This window comes from Botryllus schlosseri, chromosome 1 (genome assembly GCF_051294905.1).
Source record: "Botryllus schlosseri isolate E-star chromosome 1, Bs_hap1, whole genome shotgun sequence".
NCBI lineage: Eukaryota > Metazoa > Chordata > Ascidiacea > Stolidobranchia > Styelidae > Botryllus > Botryllus schlosseri.
Genome location: NC_137236.1, coordinates 19352973 through 19372445, shown reverse-complemented (window position 1 = coordinate 19372445; position 19473 = coordinate 19352973). Strand labels below are relative to the sequence as shown.

The window sequence follows — 19473 nt, the reverse complement described above, 5'->3', positions numbered from 1 at the left end:
TAAGTCTCCGTAGCTTTCGTGTAAAACATAACCGAAACGAGTTGTAGGCAGCTGTTAAACAATTTCTTATATCTGGCGAACCGACAGGAAATTTGCCCGGACCGGCGGTTGAGAACCCCTGGTCTCAAACGTAACCACTCCAGTGCAAGTAAGGGAAGTAGCAAAAATCGATAAGTACATCTCTTTTACACTACGGCGATGTTCTGACCCGCCGACTCAAGAATGAGCTATGATAACAGTTGCCAGGCAAGCCCACTACCTTCGTACGTCTATTACAAAGTGCTGTTTGCATGTGATTTATTCATTCCGCAGCAATAGTCGTAAAACAGAGAAAGAAAAACAACAAGCAGCCCATCACAGTGCACAAAACAGAACACTGCAGACGTACACGATCGATTCCGACACGTAAGGTAAAGCAATATGAGCCCAGACCGAACTTGACATCAAAGAAAATCAGGCGAGACAGCGTCAGCAGATTAGCGGGACTAAGTGACAGCTACACATTCACGCAATTCATCACCTGACACCTTGTTACCGAAAACAAACCAGCAGAAATTAGAGTAATGATAGCCTACTATCAACCTATGCATGATAAATCGCACTGAATGTTACAAATTCTGAGGAATGTATTGCCGAGTTGAAGTTGGTAAACCCAAGGTACGTAGCGACTCCAAGGTAAGCAATTATGTATTCTAGGCCTAGTTTTGAGTATGCAGATCAAGCAGAAATAAACCTACTTGAGTGCTCCAAAAATAGTAGAATTACTGTCACCGACCGCCTTTGCGAAAATTGCATGCACAAGAGCGTGTCAAACTAGAAATAATGGCTACCAAGCGAGAAAAACATATCAGACACGAAAAATTAATTAATCAGAAAAGTTGTAGAGGCCGACCCAGCAGATTGCACACAGGCGCGTTGAAGATTTCTAAACGTTACAACGTCAGCAGTAAATCATGACCTCACAACGGGATCCACGAAACGACCCTGTCGGTAGCAAAGCCCTCGTAAGTTAGAGTATTGTGACATTACCTGTCAATGATGATGTCACAAGGAGGCTGACAATAGTCCTACTCTGTAGCCAAAAGTGGAGACAGAGCAAGAGCTGAGTCCAAGTGACTTACTAGTGCCGTTGGAGTTGCAATTTTTCATTCTGTTTTACTTTGCAGCCCCAAATTTCGGTCGATAGGGGGCCGTGGGGGTAGGGTGGAAAGGTTCAGTATACAACTGTGTTTCGCCGATCCAAGATTTGCTGGTGAAAATTGGAAAAGCTAAGAAGCACGGTTGTAACCAAGTCACCAGGTTCCGAATCACAAGTCAATCTCACTTTTATATATTTGACTCGAGTCAAGTCCGAGTCCAAGTCAGTGAATAGATCGAGGGTCGAGTAATAGTGTTGTGAATCTGGTCCGAGTCCAAGTCACTCTTTTCACTGTTCAGTTTTGATCTCAATCCGGTTCAACCAACTTTTCTCAACTCTGCTCGAGGGATGTAGAATGGCTCGCATTATTAATTTCGAAAATTTTCTCAGTCCTAACAGTATCTGGCCTTATTTTGCAAAGTATCAGGACTGATAGACGAAATACCAATGTGGTGACTTTACTATTCTTCGAAGTTACAATGAAACAACTGTCTTGGCCGTCCTTATCAAGAATCATATAACTTGGTTCGAGTCATGCACAATGACTAGAGTACAAGTTAAGTCAATACAAAAATTGACTCGAGTCGACTCAACAGCAAGCACAGCTTAAATCCAGAGCCTCTTTACCTTGGGATCGTTATGTCATCATAGTTATATGACATCACAATTGAGCCGAGGAAGCAGCACAAATTTGGTTCGGAGAATCTAGACACAGTTCTATCCCAGCACTGCGACGTTATCATGATGTCGGAATTGAACCAGAGGAGAGCTAGGTGCAGAATCTATTTCGAATTGAGATGCCAGCAATCTTCTTCTTAGGATCGTTCTTTCCCGTCACTGTGAATCATTGAATCCCGTCTTCACAATGATACCAACAATACGAATGTGGCTCAAAGCAACTTAAATTCAGATTCTAGCTTGCTTTCAGGATGCTCGCTCCAATCGTTGTGACGTCATCAATAAATCTTGCCTCCAAGAATCTAACGCTTTCGTGCTCGGGTGGGGGTGTGGTGGCCTTTCACATCAAGCATCGCAATGCAGGGTTGTACTCGAGTCATTGCACAATGCACATGACTCCACCATGTCGTATGACTCGAGACTCGGATGACCAAGACAGACATTTCATTGTAACTTAGAATAGTAAAGTTATCACATTATTCGCATTTCGTCTCTCAGTACTTGAACAATAGGTCCGAAACTGTTCAGAGGGAGGATATTAGTAAATTATGAATGTGAGGCATTCGATATCTCCCAAGTAGAGTTGTAAAAAGTGGGTTGAACATGACCTGAACTCAAAACTGAACAGTACGGTTGTTGAAAAATAATTGTTTTTTCAGGATCCCGGGGATTCATTGTGGGTTGCCTCACAAAACGCTGCACATCAAATTCGACTTGATTCCAACTGGTAGATGTAAACGCACAGGATTTAGAAAATATTAAAATTATTATAAAGAAATTCAAATTTAACTGTCAACCCCGTTAAATTGCCGAGTTGTCTACGAAAACGATGTACATCAAATTTGACGGAATTCCAGCCCGTAGAAGCCAAGTTATTTGAGCTTTTCAATAATAATTCTGGAATTACTCACCTACCAGGCTGTTTTTGCCGATCCAAAATTTTCAACTGCAATAACTTTGCTTTTAGAACTCATGTGCGTTCACCGTTCACATATAACAGTTAGAATCGAGCCAAATTTGGTGTGGAGCCTTTTTTAGGCAACCTAACAATTTGATCAGTGAATCCCCCAAATCATGGAGATAAATTATTGAACAACCCTACCGAACAGTGAAAGCAATGACTTGGACTCGAGTCTCAACACTATGACTCGACCCTCTGCTTGTCTTGGGACTCGGTGGTGAATTAAAAATGACTCGATTCATAACCATAAAAGTGAGAATGGAGAGAACGGGAGAGGCTCAAAGCTACTCAAATTCAGATTTTAAGACTCTTCTTCCTCGTTTTCGCACTCCGATCATTGTGTTCAACACAGTGACATCATAAATAAATGATGGCTCCAAAGGTTCCTTAAGATTCAAAGCAACTCGAACTGAGACTCGAGAGACTCTTCTTCCTGACCCGAATCGCTTTTACGTTTATCAGCCGTCGACTTGTTACGCATAAACTTAGAAAGGGGGTTGAACTTTGTGAACTTTGAACTCGCCCCCTCGATCATCGAAGAGTTGGCTTTTTTCTTTTTCTTCGTATTACTAGAGACGCTGGAATGTTCGCTTTTCGCGCCCGTAGACAGTGAATGACCCTCGTACGTTGACTCAAAACCATACGACTCAAAAGGTAACTCTGTGGGTTTCGTCACACCGGAGAATTCATCGGGGTAGGGTGAATCTGGGGGTGTCGCGATCTTGTGGTCTCCCGATCTTCCGTCCATGATCAGACACATGGGGTAGCTGACAGGCTGCTGGGGCGGGGTGAAGTTTTTGGCTCCGTCCACCTTGAAACGTTCGAATTCTTCCGGGGAACGGCAGTAGAAGCCCAGGCAGCAACTGGGGTCGATCTTGCGGACGTTAATCTGAGAAATCAATGTATCAAAGTTGGGGTGAACAACGAGGCAGTTCTATAGAATGGACTGCAATTTCACGGGATCAGTGAACCAGGGTTGTAACAAAGTCAAGTAATTTCCTCTCAACACGCAAACGCCCGTCACCACTACATTTCATATCAAATTGAAAATTTTCACACAGATCAGGTCTAAATTTGGAGCATAACAAACTTTGTTTCAACAAAATAGGACAATATGTTACAGAGTTATCACAATTTGAAAAATGACATTTTGTGCTCACTCGACCGTGACGCTATAAAGCGTGGAACCTGTGTCTAATTGTAATTGACATTATAGTGATCAAAGTTCAGCCAGGCACACTTAAATTCTGTAGTAAGATATTTTGGTATATGCTTATCGTGATGGACCTAAATTTTTAACTTTACGAATGGGGGTTAGGGGTCAAATGTCAATTCAAAGTCATCATGTTTTCAAAATCAGCCATGCGTGACAAATATGCAACTCTGCCTAGCGTAACTGTGTTTGAACCGATATTTTCGAGGAAGGTGTCGAATGGAAGCTCGGAAAGAGTAGAACGTTGCTGAATCGGTATTGTATGTGATATTTGACTACCACTTGTATAAGACTTCATTGAAGAGATGCCTTCCGTAAACCAGGGTAACTTTGGACAATTTTCAACAATTTTGCTTTAGACCTTGGAAATGCTAGAGTGTAGGGGAAGCAAGTTTTGTTGTGTTTTTCAGGGGTTACGGGGCGAAGATTAAAATTAACTAATCCAAACTCTTCATGGTCATAAATATGTACTTTATTTTTGTAAATTATCCGCGTTCAAAGTCACCCCGGCATGTGTGGTAACTAATGCAGGTAATTTGGAAATTTTACTGGTAATATTGAGGGGTTGACTAAAAAAGGGTTATTTTTTTGATTCGATTCCTAAAAGACCCGTCCCCACGTACAATTGGTTAGATTTTAATCAACGTCGGCGGTGAAATCCAGATTTCACGTCTATTTTGGCATTTTTTAGTTGTCTCTGCAACGGATTGCAAAAAGGAGGACATATGGTGACGATACTATACTGGTGTGTGGACATGGTCAGCACATTTCGGAATGGTGTCATTATAGTGTCCTATATGGTGTGGACATAAGCAAATCTCATGGCTCACTGAGATTGGTCTCCGCCACCCTTTCCATTTAGTCGAAGGCAATTTGTCGATAATTTTTGACCGACTTGCTGAGCATCACATTTGATAAAACGGGTATCAATCGAAAGTTACCGCGGTACTGATTGCAAAAATATAAATTTTATTCTGCTCGTGGTCCTGGAACACCACAAAATCAGCCTTGACTGTTGCATCGTAACGTAGTTTGGTGTTGTGACACAACGATGCCGTCTGAGCAGCTCACGAGAGTGAGAGTGTGAATGCTCAATCGGTTGCGCAACAACGGCCATTGGCTGATACGCTTGCGGTTTGCGCTGCTCCTCACGTGCTCCCACAAACTTGATTACAATGCAAAATTCGAGGCTGATTTGGGGGGTTCCAGGACCGCGAGCAGAATAAAAAGTTTATTTTCGCAATCAGCTGTTAAACAGTGTAGTCCGTGACTTGGGCTCGGACAGGTCGGAAGTCAAAAAGCAAAATCTCATACATCTTCGAAACCGATTTTCCGAGGAAGCGACACGTACCTTTCGTATTTGCGTCGTGTGGTAGTCGTGCAAATTCTTGCCGAAACCATTGGGGATGTCTGCGGGCTGGCAGTAATGCGGGTCCAAGTGCAGGAGTTGCGAACCTGGACAAAAATAGCACTTCGTCCATCAAACAGTAGATATATAGCGACGACAAGGTTGGGGTGATTACCAGAGATGGTCAGAAACAATGTACTTCCAGTTTTCAGAGTAAGCAAGAAGACTTAGCCTACTGGCATTACTAACTGAAATGGTTATTTAAAGACCTACTTTCACCTTGCTTGAACACTTTTTAACGCAAAACAACTTGCTTTTTCACACCAGTAGTTATTTGGAGAGCTTCTTGTAGGTACAGAACTTCAACACACGATTCAATAGTATCTTGATAACGAAATATACCCGAACTTTGTTGATATACAATGTTCTTTCCGATGCTCTACTAGTTGCCGAGGATTACCCCTGACAAGTGTCGGACAAAAACATTTGGGTTCAGTTCAATATGAATAATACTATTTAATTGCTGTTCTTTGCATCACATGAGTGAAATTATTGAAAGAACCTAGGAAATGGGCGCTTTATCACTATAACTAACCATGTTATAGAATATCCTATCCATGCGCAATAGGGATTTGCAAAAGTAACCTTTTTTGCGGATTCCGGGGACTCACTGAACAAATTGTTGGGTTGCCTAAAAAAAACGCTGCATACCAAATTTGGTCCAATTCTATCTGATAGATGTGAACGTACAGGCGTTTCGAAATTTGGTTTTTTTTCAAATTTTTCGGTCAACTCCCGTGAAATTGTTAAGTTGTCTAAAAGAACGATGCTTAAGTTTTTGATCACTTCCAACCAGTGGAAGCTAAGTTATCGCAGTTGAAAATTTTGGATTTGCAAAAACAACCTGGATGGTGGGTAATCCCAGAATTATTGTGAACCAAAATAACTTCGCTTCTACGAGTTGGAATCGCGTCAAATTGGTTTTGCATCGTTCCGTTGACAATTCAACAATTACGTGGGGCTGACAGTGAAATTTGTAACGAAATTTCCAATCATTTTGATAAAAATTTCAATATTTCCGAAATCCTGTGCGTTAACATCTACCAGTGGGAATCGAACCAAATTTGGTGCGCAGCGTTTTCCTAGGCAACTTAACCAAATCTACCTTTGGAGACTACTAGAATACTAGAATATCACCTTCAGATAATTTTGGATTGTCTGGGAAATGGCCACTTCAGCTTGTAATGGAGCAAAAATTTATAGCGTCACTTTTATTGGACTACAAACAATGACTACTTTTTGCCACCTCTGCGGATAAAGAAAAGAAAACAAGCTCACCTTGACAGCCGACAAAGTACAGTGAATGTTTCGGCCTGCCTCCGATAATCCCGACCGAAGACTCCAACGACAGCATAGCCTCGACACAAGGCGCGTAGATAGGGTTGAGCGCACTCTCCCCCAACCGCACAGGGATCAAAATAAGCACGGCTTTGTGCCGAGACGATTCCCGGCTGGGCAGCGACTTGTTACGTACGCCGCGGTTTCTTTTCAGCGTCGAGTCACCGCCGAGTGTAGCCGAGCGTTCTCGAACGCCAGGCGTGGAAGAGGACCGCCGCAAAAGCCTGGCCGAATGCAGGACGGTGCCGGGTCTGGTCTCGAATTTCAACGAGCCATGCTTAGGAGTTTTGTTTCTACCGTCGATTTCATCTTCGAGCTTTGTAACCCGAGAGAAGTTAAGTTTGAAACTACCGTCCCGACAATGCTCTAGATGCGTACCATCGTGATCCGAGCCGAAATTCGATCGAAACTCACTCAACTTTGCTGAGTCATTGTCACAGTTGACTGATTTCAACCCCAAATCGGCATTTTGATTTGAAGCGATAGTCTCGATGTTCGGAGATAGAAAGGAGTCTTTGTCATTAATTTTTCGATTTTCATCACAAGGCAGAAGTTTTTGTTCAAAACTGTGGTCCCGCGAGCGTTCCAAGTCTGTACCGCCGGGATCTGAGCCCAAATTTGATCGAAATTCACCAGAACATACTGAGTCATAGTCATGCCCAACCGGTTTCAATTCTGAATCAGTATTTTGATCGGCGACGCTATGCTCGATGAACGAGGACAGAAAAGAGTCTTTGTCATCGATTTTACGATTTTCGTCACACGGAAAAAACGACAACGCAGATATAGGTGGGGGTGGACTTGGGGTATCGTCGGCATCCCCTATTGTCGAGTTTCTGTACAGTATCGGTGACGGAAATTCTGATTTTACGTACACAGCGCTTTTAGCGCTGTCTGTCGTGTCTACCCCGATCGCTACACTCGTATCTGATGACACAAGCGTAGGACTTACGCGGGACGTACCCGGTTTTTCAACTCGAAAATGAGGCATAATTACTCTGCCGTTTAATTGTGGCGCGTCGCGCTCACCGTCACCGTTGTAAAGACTGACTTTGTCTTTTTTTGTCCGCTTAAATTTGAAACGTGACTTTTTCGCTTGCTGTTTCCCGAAGCCTTCCGTGTACTTTTTGAAGTTCTCGTAGCTCTCCGTCGTGGTGATCTCAGACACTTCGCACCAAGATTCGGTGCGCTGGTGTGCCTCTGATGGGTCAGCGCCGTCGTCAGTGTCGCAAGACGGAGAAGCAGGCTCGTCGATATCATTTTTGTAACTGGGGACATCCGAAGAGTTGTGGTCAGTGACTTTTGGTGAAGATTTTGACTTGCTTGGTTCTGTTCTACTGCCACCCTCTGCCGAATATTTCATACTTGATCGGTCGCTGTCCTTTTGCCCGGACGACGTCCCTGGTTGTTCTTCAGACGGGTCTTTAAGCCATTCGCAGAGATCGTAGACGTCTTCCGAGTACACTGTTGAGGGAAAACAGCCGTTTTCAGACATGCTTTTCAACAAAGACGCTCGGTAAGGACATACTATTGTGCGCGCACATGTAGGTTTTAAACCCAAGCCTAACCCAACTGCTAACCTGAATACTTTTATATGTACAATGTAAATACCAAGTGTCGTGTGCCAAATTCACCAAGGGTAGAACTCAAATGCTATATATCACAATCAACGCAATATCTGTGTCTCTCTTTCATAATAATAATTATAATAGTTATTACATTTCTAATGCCAAATTACCCAAGTGCCGAATTCACTAGTAATCAATTGTGCTACGTACTTAGGGGATATGTTCTACTTTGGATATTGTAAAAGGAGAACGTAGTTTAGAGATAAGTTTACATAAAATTTCTGATTGAAATTGGTATCGACTAGGCAAAATACTTCCGTATTACGGTAACCAAATATATTTTTATATTTGCGGCATCCAATCGGCGACCGGTACTAAAATATTACAAGCTGCGCTACATCGGCTATTGGAATCTAATAGTTTACTTGATATCCACAGTAACAATCTCCATAAATATACCATGATCCATATTAGTGCTCGCAAATTTTTTGTCCGCGAGAATTCAAAAAAAATTTCAGGACCCTGCACTCGAAGATCCGTTACCGGTATGGTATTCAAAGTAGCGACCTCAGATTAACTGCCAAATGCAAGTGGGCAAATCTACATGAAACTACTTCCTCAAGTACTTTTATTACCTTCATTTTCTGCTGCAATTTCACGTAGTTTGTCTTTGAAATTACTACTCGCACTTGTAATAGAGCAATAACTTCTACATGAGCACAAAAACTGACTATTTTGACGCCATCTTGCGTAGAGATCCAAGTCAATGCCAGGTAAAGACTGAAATTTTGTTTACGAGACGCACGGAAACTGTAAATTACTAGAAATTTCATGGCCAACTTCAATCGAATCCAGCCAAGTCTATTTTTTTTCAAACAAACGCAAATACCAATCCAAACAAAACCCTTGAACTTGTTTTTTTTTACATTAAAATCAAAATCCACTCTGCTATCCCCAGAAAACCTACCGGTGCAGTCGACCGCGACATAAATGGCGACTTCTCTCAGTTTCGGATGCTTCTCCCTCGCCTCGTCCATGGCGTGCTTCATGATATACGAGACTGTGTTTGGGCCGTACCAGTTCCCGGGAATATTGCCGAATCTTCTGCCTGAAATAAGCAGAGGCGGCCGGTAACAAAGTACTTGTACTATTTTCAGAGGACTTAAGTAGACTTGCTTCTTACTTGCATTCAAAAGCGAATAGTAAAAAAATATTTCTACGTTTTCAGAGTACCCAAGCAGGTTTGGCGAGGTGGGGTACTCAAGTGCAGGGTTGTAATGACTCGAGTCCAACTCTAATCGTGATTTTTTCGTGACTCGACTTGAGTCGAGGCATTTTTTCAACTGCGTAAAATAACTGGACTCGAGTCAATTTCTACATTGATGCGACTTGTACACGAGTTATTGTGCATGACTCGAACTAAGTCACATGACTAGAGACTAGGACGGCCAAGACGGATATTTCATTGTAACTTCGAAGAATAGTAAAGTTACCACATTATAGGTATTTTGTTTATCAGTACTGGTACTTGGAAAATAGGCCCAGAAACTATTGGGACTGAGGAAAATTACGATATTATGAATGCGAGCCATTCTATATCACTCGAGCGTAGTTGAAAAAGTGGGTTGAACCGGACTGAAATGAAAACTGAACAGTGAACACAATGACATGGACTAACACTCGAGTCACAACACTATGACTGGGACTCGATTTGGACTCGGTGGTTAAATGAAAATGATTCGACTCGTGTAAAAACTGCAAAAGTGAGATTGACTTGTGACGCGGAGCCTTGCGACTTGGTTACAACCCTGTCACTTCCACTTAGAGTAGTTGATATATTTCATAGATCGGCACTTGCACTGGCATTTGAGTAGAAATTTACAGCACGACTTCTGCGTAAGCACCAACGCTAACTGCTTTTACCATCTGTAACCACTCAATAAGAGGCAGAAGCAGGCAAAACCTAATCCACGCTAACCTAACCCTAATCCTAACTATTGGTCCATATGACCAAGCAAATATTCTTCTGACACTGATAACTTCCAATCCTGCCTAGTCAAGTGGTACAAACCTATTTCCGATAGCCGGTGGATGCTCAACGGACAGCCTGGATCGTCGATGAACCAGCCGATGATTTCTTTGTGAAGATTTTTCTCCCGTTGATCGTGAGGGTCTCGGGTAAGCCATCTCCAATCTCGCCCTTAGCGCAAAAGTAAATAGCATAGTTCAAATGTAAAGTGAAGCCCAGATTGAAATTTTCGATTTTTGCTAATGCGAATTTCACAATATTTTTCAAATTTTTGCGAGACTTATTCATAACCAGAAGTGGTCAAAGTAGCCAGTGTTGGTAATCAAGTAGAAGTAACATTATCAAGTTTCACCCAATTACATCTAGAAGTACCGATCTTCAAAGCGTAAAAAACAACATCCAGTAGTATTAGATAGCAGGGTTGTAACCAAGTCACAAGACTCTAAGTCACAAGTCAATCTCACATTTATAGTTTTGACTCTCAATTCACCACCGAGTCAAGTCTCAGTCCAAGGCAGTGAATAGAGGGTCGAGTCTGAGTCATTGCGTTCACCGTTTAGTTTTGAGTTCAATTCAGTTCAACCCACTTTTTTAAAGTGTGCTCGAGTGATATAGCATGGCTCGCATTGATAATATCGTAATTTCCCTTAGCCCGAACAGTTTCAGGCCCTATTTTCCAAGTATGAAGACTGGTAGACAGAATACCATTAATGCAGTGACTTCACTATTGTTCGAAGTCACAATGAAATAACTGCTTGGCCGTCCTAGTCTCCAATCATATGACTTGGTTCAAGTCATGCACAATCACTCGAGTACAGGTCGAGTCACCATAAAATCGTGACTAGAGTCATTACAACCCTGACGATTACCCATCACAAGTGTTAGCCGAAAATATTCAGGTTCATTTCAATATAAATACAATATTCAATTGCACCTTGAAAATGGCTACTTCAACCTGTAATCGAGTACAAAATCACGGCATCACTTATCCTTCTATTTCATTAGCAACTCCGGCTACTTAGACCCTCTGCCACTGACGTGTCGCTGTCATACCGAGAAAATGAAACAGCAGCGCTTGTGCGACCATCATCTGCGCAGAACGTAGCATGCAGCCCCATCCCGTGTCATTAGTGATGTCAGTTCCTGCAACAGAGAATTCTAGTTAGACCAGGGGTCCCCAACGCGGTGCCTGCTGGACACCGGGTCCACCATAAGGACCAGATACTTGGTGGCAGTAGCAAATATTTCAACAAGAGCTTTGAAGCTCGATGTTGAGAAGGGTTCCAGGTGCAAAGTACGGACTCCAAGTGCGGAGTCCGAAAAAAAATCTAGTTAATACTTCTGAGCAGCCGCGTAGCCACAGCCAGGGGAAGGGGTTTCGGGGGTCGAAACAACCTCCTCTTGAAATGCAAGACCCCGCCATTTTGAAGTGACCATTCTGACTCTAATATTCAGTTGCAGCTCAACAAGTCGTATTATCAGTTTTGCGCGCGGCCAATTAGCGAGAAGCGGATTGCCAGTTAGCGAGATTCGTCTGTGCACAATGAGATGATCGCGAAATTAGGTCGTCTATTGCCGCACGCTTGGAAATCGTCGCCGGCCTGGTTTATCACGTCTCCAACAAGCCCAGTTCCGCTGGCTTGAAGAATCGCATCTGCAATAGGCCCGTTGCACACTATACCATCGATGGCCTGCACAACCGCACCTCCTTTGCCTGGTGCGCAATGCGCACGATATCATCGTTGGCATACACACTCGCATCTGCAATAGGCCTGATACGAAAGATATCATCGCTAGCCCGACTTGATCGCGTCACGGACCTAGCATGCTTGGCATACACAATCGCATCTGCAATAGGCCTGATACGAAAGATATCATCGCTAGCCCGACTTGATCGCGTCACGGGCCTAGCATGCTTTGGCTTGGAGACAATGCCGTTAAGTGTATGATCATTGATCATTAGCGATTGTGATTAAAGAGTGACATTGCGAAACTGAATGACATCGAATGTCCGCAAACATATGTGTGCGACTACATACGTAATTGATTTCCGCTAATACTTGAACATAACCATCAGAAGAGGAGTGTCACAGCTTGAGTTATAAAAGATGAGAAAGGTTTGAAATTTAACCACCAGAAATCGGCGCCGTTATAGAACAGATTCCGCATAACAACTCGGTCATTTTGACTTGCGCAAATCGACGCCGTTTCCACGAAATAGCGTTCATAAGCGCGCATATTTAATTGCTCACGAGAGATTAGGGACTCGCTAATTGACAGCACTTCCGGACGCGTTGGCAAGCTTATCATACGCGTAAGTTCGTCAACGCAAGGAGATTGTATAATCGGCATTTACGCATGAACTTAACCCTAATGAATTGATGCTATATTGGTAAATTCGAAAAAAAAATCGAAACCTCCCATCTTTATTTCAACCCTTCCCCTTCTTTTTCGGCTGGCGTGACTAGTTGGAAGAGTTATATTCTCTTGGTAAGGAGCGCAACCCCCCCCGAATACTCTGAATGTGAAAGTTAAGAAATTCAACGGCATAGTAACTGGCAGCCCTTCACATTAATCAGTGCCCGAGAAGTAGCTCTTGGTTTCAAAAGAGTCGGTGACCCAAGAGTTAGACCGGGGCAAGGCGAAATATACGTGCACACGTACCTTGAATCGGGGGAAAGTTTTTCCTGTACGTGAACCTGGGTCGGCTGGCAAAATCCGTATAGATACGCCGGTCCAGTATCGAGTCGAACACGTCATCTGAAGATTTCGAAACCAGACAAGGTCAAGACAGTCGGGACTTCTATGTATCGTTTTTTTTTGTTAGGCAAAACCACAGACTTCTTATGCTTTGGATTTAGAAAAGTAGAGTATAGTTGCATCAAATTTACGTGTGAAATTGTCCTAAAACTTCAGGATATAGTGTAGCTATGCACGAGGATGTAACTAAGTAACATGGTTTCGAGTCACAGGTCAATCTCACTTTTATAGTTTTGACAAGACTCAAGTCGAGTCATTTTCTATTCACCACCGAGTCAAGTCCGAGTCCAAGTCAGTGAGTAGAGGGTCGAGTCCAAGCCGTAGTGTTCACTGTTCAGTTTTGGGTTTAATCCGGCTCAACCCATGTTTTTTAACACTGCTCGAGTGATATAGAATCGCTCGTATTCATAATATCGTAATTATCCTCAGTCCGAACAGTTTCTAGCCCTATTTTCAAAGTATCAGGACTGATAGATGAAATAACAAAAATGTCGTGACTTTACTATTCTTCGACGTTTCAATGAAATGTCTGTCTTGGCCGTCCTAGTCTCGAGTCATACGACTTGGTTCGAGACATGCACAATGACTCGAGTACAAGTCGAGTCAATACAAAAATGATCGAGTCATTACAACCGTGGCTTTGCACTACTTCTTTTGGATGGCGTGAATCACGTGATACAGCTATTTGAGGTTTCAAGCCTTCCATGATGAGAAAAAAAGCATTGAAACTTTATTCTTGGTTGATGATATTGCACTTTGTGGAAAATAATCATATAATTTCAGTAGGCCTACTCAAAAAATGGTATCTGACTACGCGAATCATACACCTAATACTAGATTAGAATAGTCGAATCATTGTCCACTGCCCAGTGCTACTGACCACTGTAGGGTTGTTCAAAAAAAACTTTTTTTTCCAAATCTCACTCGCCTAGTGACTAAATCATCAGGTTGTCCAAGAAAACGATGCACACCAAATTTGACTCAATTCCAACCAGTAAGGGCCATGCAATCTTGAATTGAAATTTATAATTTATTAATAAAAAATTTTTTTAAAATGTTTCAAATTTTTCTATCAACCCCATGAAATTGTTGAGCTGTCTTCAAAGACGATGCAAAACAAATTTGAGTCAATTCCGACTTGTAGAAGCGGAGTTATTCGCATTTTTCGATGATAATTCTCGGATTATCCTTGATCCGGGGATTTTCAACAAAAAACTCAAATAGTTCTGCTTCTACAAGTCGGAATTGACCCAAATTTGTTTTGCATCGTCTTTGAAGACAGCTCAACAATTTCATGGGGTTGACAGAAAAATTCGAGAACTTTTTTTTTAATTTTTAATAATAAATTAAAAATTTCAATTCAAGATTGCACGGCCTTTACTGGTTGGAATTGACCCAAATTTGTTTTGCATCGTCTTTGAAGACAGCTGAACAATTTCATGGGGTTGACAGAAAAATTCGAGAATTTTTTTTTTAATTTTCAATAATAAATTAAAAATTTCAATTCAAGATTGCACGGCCTTTACTGGTTGGAATTGAGTCAAATTTGGTGTGCATCGTTTTCTTGGACAACCTGACGATTTAGTCACTAGGCGAGTGAGATTTGGAAAAAAGAGTTTTTTTTGAACAACCCTACTGACCACCCTTGCCTATGCACGAGTAATTATTGTGATTGGGTCTATTTCTTGATGCTAATGGCAGAAAGTTACCTTCGAGCTTGTCCGACAAATCCGTCGTTGACGACCTCCAGTGATGGCACAAGCCGAGAATCCATATTGGCATGTCCTTCTTCAAAGTTGCGATAGGTCCCAAGTCTAGACGATACCAGGCAATCAAAACTTGATCTTTCTTGTATTTCATTTTAATTCGGAACTTAATTTCAAATTCCAAGTTTTTGCGAATCCCGAAATTCTAATTGTAATCTGATTTCGAAAAAAACTGTGTAGCTATACCGAATATAGTGCGCCCCCATGTATAATACGCACCCTTAAAATGGCGTGTAAATTCTGTGAAAAAGCCTGTACCCATGTATAGTACGCACCCTGCATTCGTAGTACCCGACTAGTTGTGTTTTAGTACGCGATGTTGTTCCGTTTAGCGATGTCACTGTCGAACAATCGTGACATAACCATCGCTAATCATAATACAATTAACGACATTGTCTCTAAACGATAGCAGATAGTAGCCAAAGCCTACGAGGCCGGCGACGCGATAGTTCAGGCTAGCGACACACGACATCTTGCGCACGAGGCCTATTACAATTACAGATGCGATTTCTCAGGCCAACGGTTATGCCGGGCGCACCAGTCCTGTTGGAGATGCGACTGATTACGCAAGCGATTATATCTTGCGCACATGACCTCTTGTGTATGTGATTGTTGAGGCCTGTTGTTGACGCGATGAGTCAGCAAGGATTGCCGGATGAATCGGCAAGGATTGCCGCGGACGCCAGTAGCAATCAGCGACCTAATTTCGCTCGCCTACAAACGGTTAATTGGCAACACGCTTTTCGTTAATTGGCAACATGCTTCTCCATTTGGCAGCGCGTTGCACTCTATAATACGAATTACGGGGCCCAATGGCTAGAGGTGATGCGCGATTGGAAACAAACATGACGAAAGGTGTGATTTCAAGATTCTGAGCGAGCGAAATTTTGTTCAAGGCTTGCTGTACCCATGTATAATACCCACCCCCTATTTTAAGGCAAAAAATCGGTAAAATTTTGCGCATTATACATGGAAAATGACGGTAATTCAAATTCTAATCCGATTTAGTAACACCGTTTAATTCGCCAACACACTGATTAAAGGTAGCCACCAACTCAACAAACCGTATCTGATGTTGTTCCACGCCTCCAGAATCTTGGTCTTCACCTTCTCGTCTTTCTTCCCGTCGCCGTCTTCTCTCTCAATTTTCTTGGCCGGCGACAACGTGAACATCGGTATCTGCGTGATCGACTTCATGTCGCTGATGAACTCTTCGAATTTCGTTTTTTTAGCAGCCATGCTCCTGTCACAAGTTCGATGAGTTAAGATTGGGGGCGGGCAAAGACCAAGTGATTGACTTTGCTACCGAAGTAGAAGTTAAAGTCAGGGCATGGAACGAAATTTCGGTATTGAATAGGGTAATGTGCAAGTATGGTATGGTGTGGATATTTCCAATTATGGTATTGAAATTGTTTTCAAGATTTCCATTTGCCAGTTTTGCCATAACCATAACAATGATCCTACTTTCGATTTTTCAAAATGATTGCATACCTCCGAAAATTGTTCATTGTTACGTCTGTGTTCATAACTTAATTGCGACCAAGACTCACCGACAGACATTTGAAAAACTTCTTGTAGGTACAGAACATCAGTATACAATTGAACAGTGTATTCATATTGAAATGAAGCCGAATATTTTCGGCTGACACTCATCAGGGGTAATCGTCAGCAACTAGTAGAGAATTGGAAAGAACATTGTACATCAACAATCGTATCACAAAATATGACGTCAGCAACCAAAACTCTGTCTACAAAAGAAGTTGGTGTACCACCTAAAGATAGTACATTGAACGCTCTCTCATTCGAGATTTCACGCTGACGACATCATATTTGGTGATACGATTGTTGATATACGATGTTCTTTCCAATTGTCTACCAGTTGCTGACGATTACCCCTGACGAGTGTCAGCCGAAAATATTCGGGTTCATTTCAATATGGATATACTATTCAATTATATTTGAAAAAGAAAAAAAAATGTGCAACGCGCAGTCGTGCGCATGAACGAAAATAATATCAATGACTATTATACCAATCTCAATATCATAAAAAACGAATGATGTTCGACCGCTGTTGCGTTACTGCTTACATTTCGCTTATCATAACTTCTATACCTACTTTAAGTACCACGAAAAGAGAGAACCACCGTACCTTGTTGCTGACCACCTCTGGTTGGGAGCCAAACTCACGAAACGCTTTTTGTCACATTACCAGCCACACTGTAATGCATACTTCGGAATAACGAAGAAAACACAGAATTGTTCAATCAAGCTAACTACATCCGTGATATAGTCTGTTAAAACAAGAACAAATCATTCGATGCTGATTACAAAAGACGTAGGGCGTATGCACAGTGACCCAATACTGCTGGGCCCTCGAAAGATTGCATAAACAATTCTCTATTACGAATAAAATGGCTCCTCCAGGTACAAAACTTCAATATCGCAACAAACAATATGTTCCTATTGCCAAATTCCAGTATAAGCTTCGACTGACTTTCATCAGGAGCAGCCGTCACTAAATGCAGTTGGTCAAGATTTTGTCGGCTTATAACAACGCACAGGAAACTGTTTAACAGAGACAAATTCAGCTATAAGAATAACCAAATACGGTAACAACAAAACACCAACGAAATATTCCCAAGACAAAACGAAGTACATTCAATTCAAGAACAATTAAATCAGTGATTCCCAAACTCTGTACCGCCGATATTGTTGTAATTCTGGAATACAAGTTCATAAATCTGTAAAAATGAGGCATGCATATGTGACTTGAAAGCGCTCCAACTGCCACATAGCTGAAAAGTAAGCGCATGTGCTACAATGGAACCACAACCAATCATGGCATTATACGTTATAATTGGGCTGCTATATGTTGAAGAGTGTTTAGTTCGTTTCACGCTCCTGATGCATCAACTCATAAACAAATAATTACTCCGTACACAGTTGCACATGAGAGAGACTGCTGGAAATTGACAACAAATTGAGGGTACGTTTGTCAACAATACAACCGCGTTTCAGCCTTGTATATATTCATATAAATAAGCACAACCATTGCAATTGTTTTAAAAGCAACTTTCTTGTAAGTGTTCCGCGAGTTGTTATGATTTTTCTAGAGTGCCACAAGCCAAAAAAGTTTAGGAAGCACTGATTTAAATGAAAAAGAGAACGTCTGCAAGCAACTATGGCAAACTGATTGCTACTATAATATTTGGCAAATTCTGGATGTTTCACAGACCACAGTATAATGTAGGCTATTACTATGGCATTGCTAAAACTAAAAACGACAGACAACATACTATGAACAAAAAACATGGGTTGGTCAACTGAATAATTGTCGATTCCAACATTTTCAAATGCAACATACCTATGCAATTACAGTGAGCATGCAATTATTGTAGTTTCAATACATTCCATTAATTTCATCATTTCAATACAACACAAGACTGCGATACCATGAAAGAGAGGAAGACTGTGTCAAAACAACTAGGAGTTTTACGCACAAGAAAGATTCGCATTCAAATGCCGACTTCTGAAGGAAGTTTATGCTGCGAAATCGTCATATGAAATAGGCAGCTTGTTTACACCGGCGTGCAAGCTCCATTTGGTTGTTTCCAAGTAGTCTGTAGCGGGATTTATTTCAAATTTAGCTCTATTCACTTGAAAAATCTTCTGTGATGTACATCTTACATACATATCTATCACAGTTGGAATTATATTAGTAATACAATAATACATACATGCATACACTCATTCAAGACACTAGTAAGCCTATTACCAAGCAGAACACTGGTACCTTATCTCGCTTAATAAAATCATATCAAAAATATCGATGGAATTCGGCTGTGGCTTTTCAAGTTAAGACTGTAATCAGACCCAGTGTGCATTGTTCCCTATGAAATGAAACCAGAAATACATGTGATGACTAATGTCTGTTGGCCCTATAGTGCAAGCAAGCGCAACAACATTACAAACAGGAGCTGCAATATCTGAAGTATTGATTGTCGAATAACTATATCATTCTTGCGGCAGTGTCTGACTTTTCGTAATTAGTGAAAATTGAAGGTAGAGATGGGAATAGCGCAAGATGAATAAGCAATAAGAAAGCTCACACAAAGCATATACCGTAATTGCTGTTCTGGTAATCTTAACGGAATAAAGCTTGCATGGTCATATAAAGGCCTAGTAGCTTTCAAAATCAGTGATAAACCAATACACCCAGACACCAAATATCAGTCAAACACTAACCGAAAGTACATCAACTACCACAACCCATAGCCATCAAAAATTAAGTCTTTGAAAACATACTCCATTATCAATAATTCATCCTATAGACTTGAGGCGAAGCAACTTGAACGGAAAATTCCTAGCAAAAGTGCGTAAAGCCTCAATAGGCTATGTTAAAACACCATTAGGGGAGAGTGGGTAGGTATGGGCCACCAAATCTTACAAAGCTATAACTTGGCCAAACTTGGTCTAATATTACTAAATTTCGGTATAGACGATCATTAGTTATATGGCTAACTATTACTGGTAGAATTAAGCTAAAATACCCTTGCATTTGAAAGTGACATCAAATTTTGTAACAATACATCATTTTTGTAAATAAAAAATAGG

At 41.5% G+C, this 19473-nt stretch overlaps 1 protein-coding gene across 2 annotated transcripts; it reads right to left on the bottom strand.

Moving 5' to 3' along the window:
- Positions 1-283: 283 nt before the first annotated feature.
- On the bottom strand, positions 284-19020 carry LOC145444279 (uncharacterized). 2 transcript variants are annotated; one of them, XR_013916647.1, is made up of 11 exons: positions 17009-19020; positions 15924-16102; positions 14803-14907; positions 12998-13093; positions 11387-11476; positions 10376-10504; positions 9272-9412; positions 6677-8200; positions 5342-5445; positions 2512-3666; positions 284-1567 (listed from the first exon to the last, which is right to left on the bottom strand). XR_013916647.1 is itself a non-coding variant. In XM_080322226.1 (10 exons), the coding sequence occupies exons 2-10, from the start codon at positions 16096-16098 to the stop codon at positions 3172-3174; spliced, it is 2859 nt and encodes a 952-aa protein (XP_080178352.1). In that variant the 5' UTR covers positions 16099-16102; positions 17009-19020; the 3' UTR covers positions 284-3171. The 2 variants fall into 2 exon arrangements, 1 of the variants encoding a protein (XP_080178352.1); XM_080322226.1 differs by having other exon boundaries at positions 284-3666.
- Positions 19021-19473: the final 453 nt, after the last annotated feature.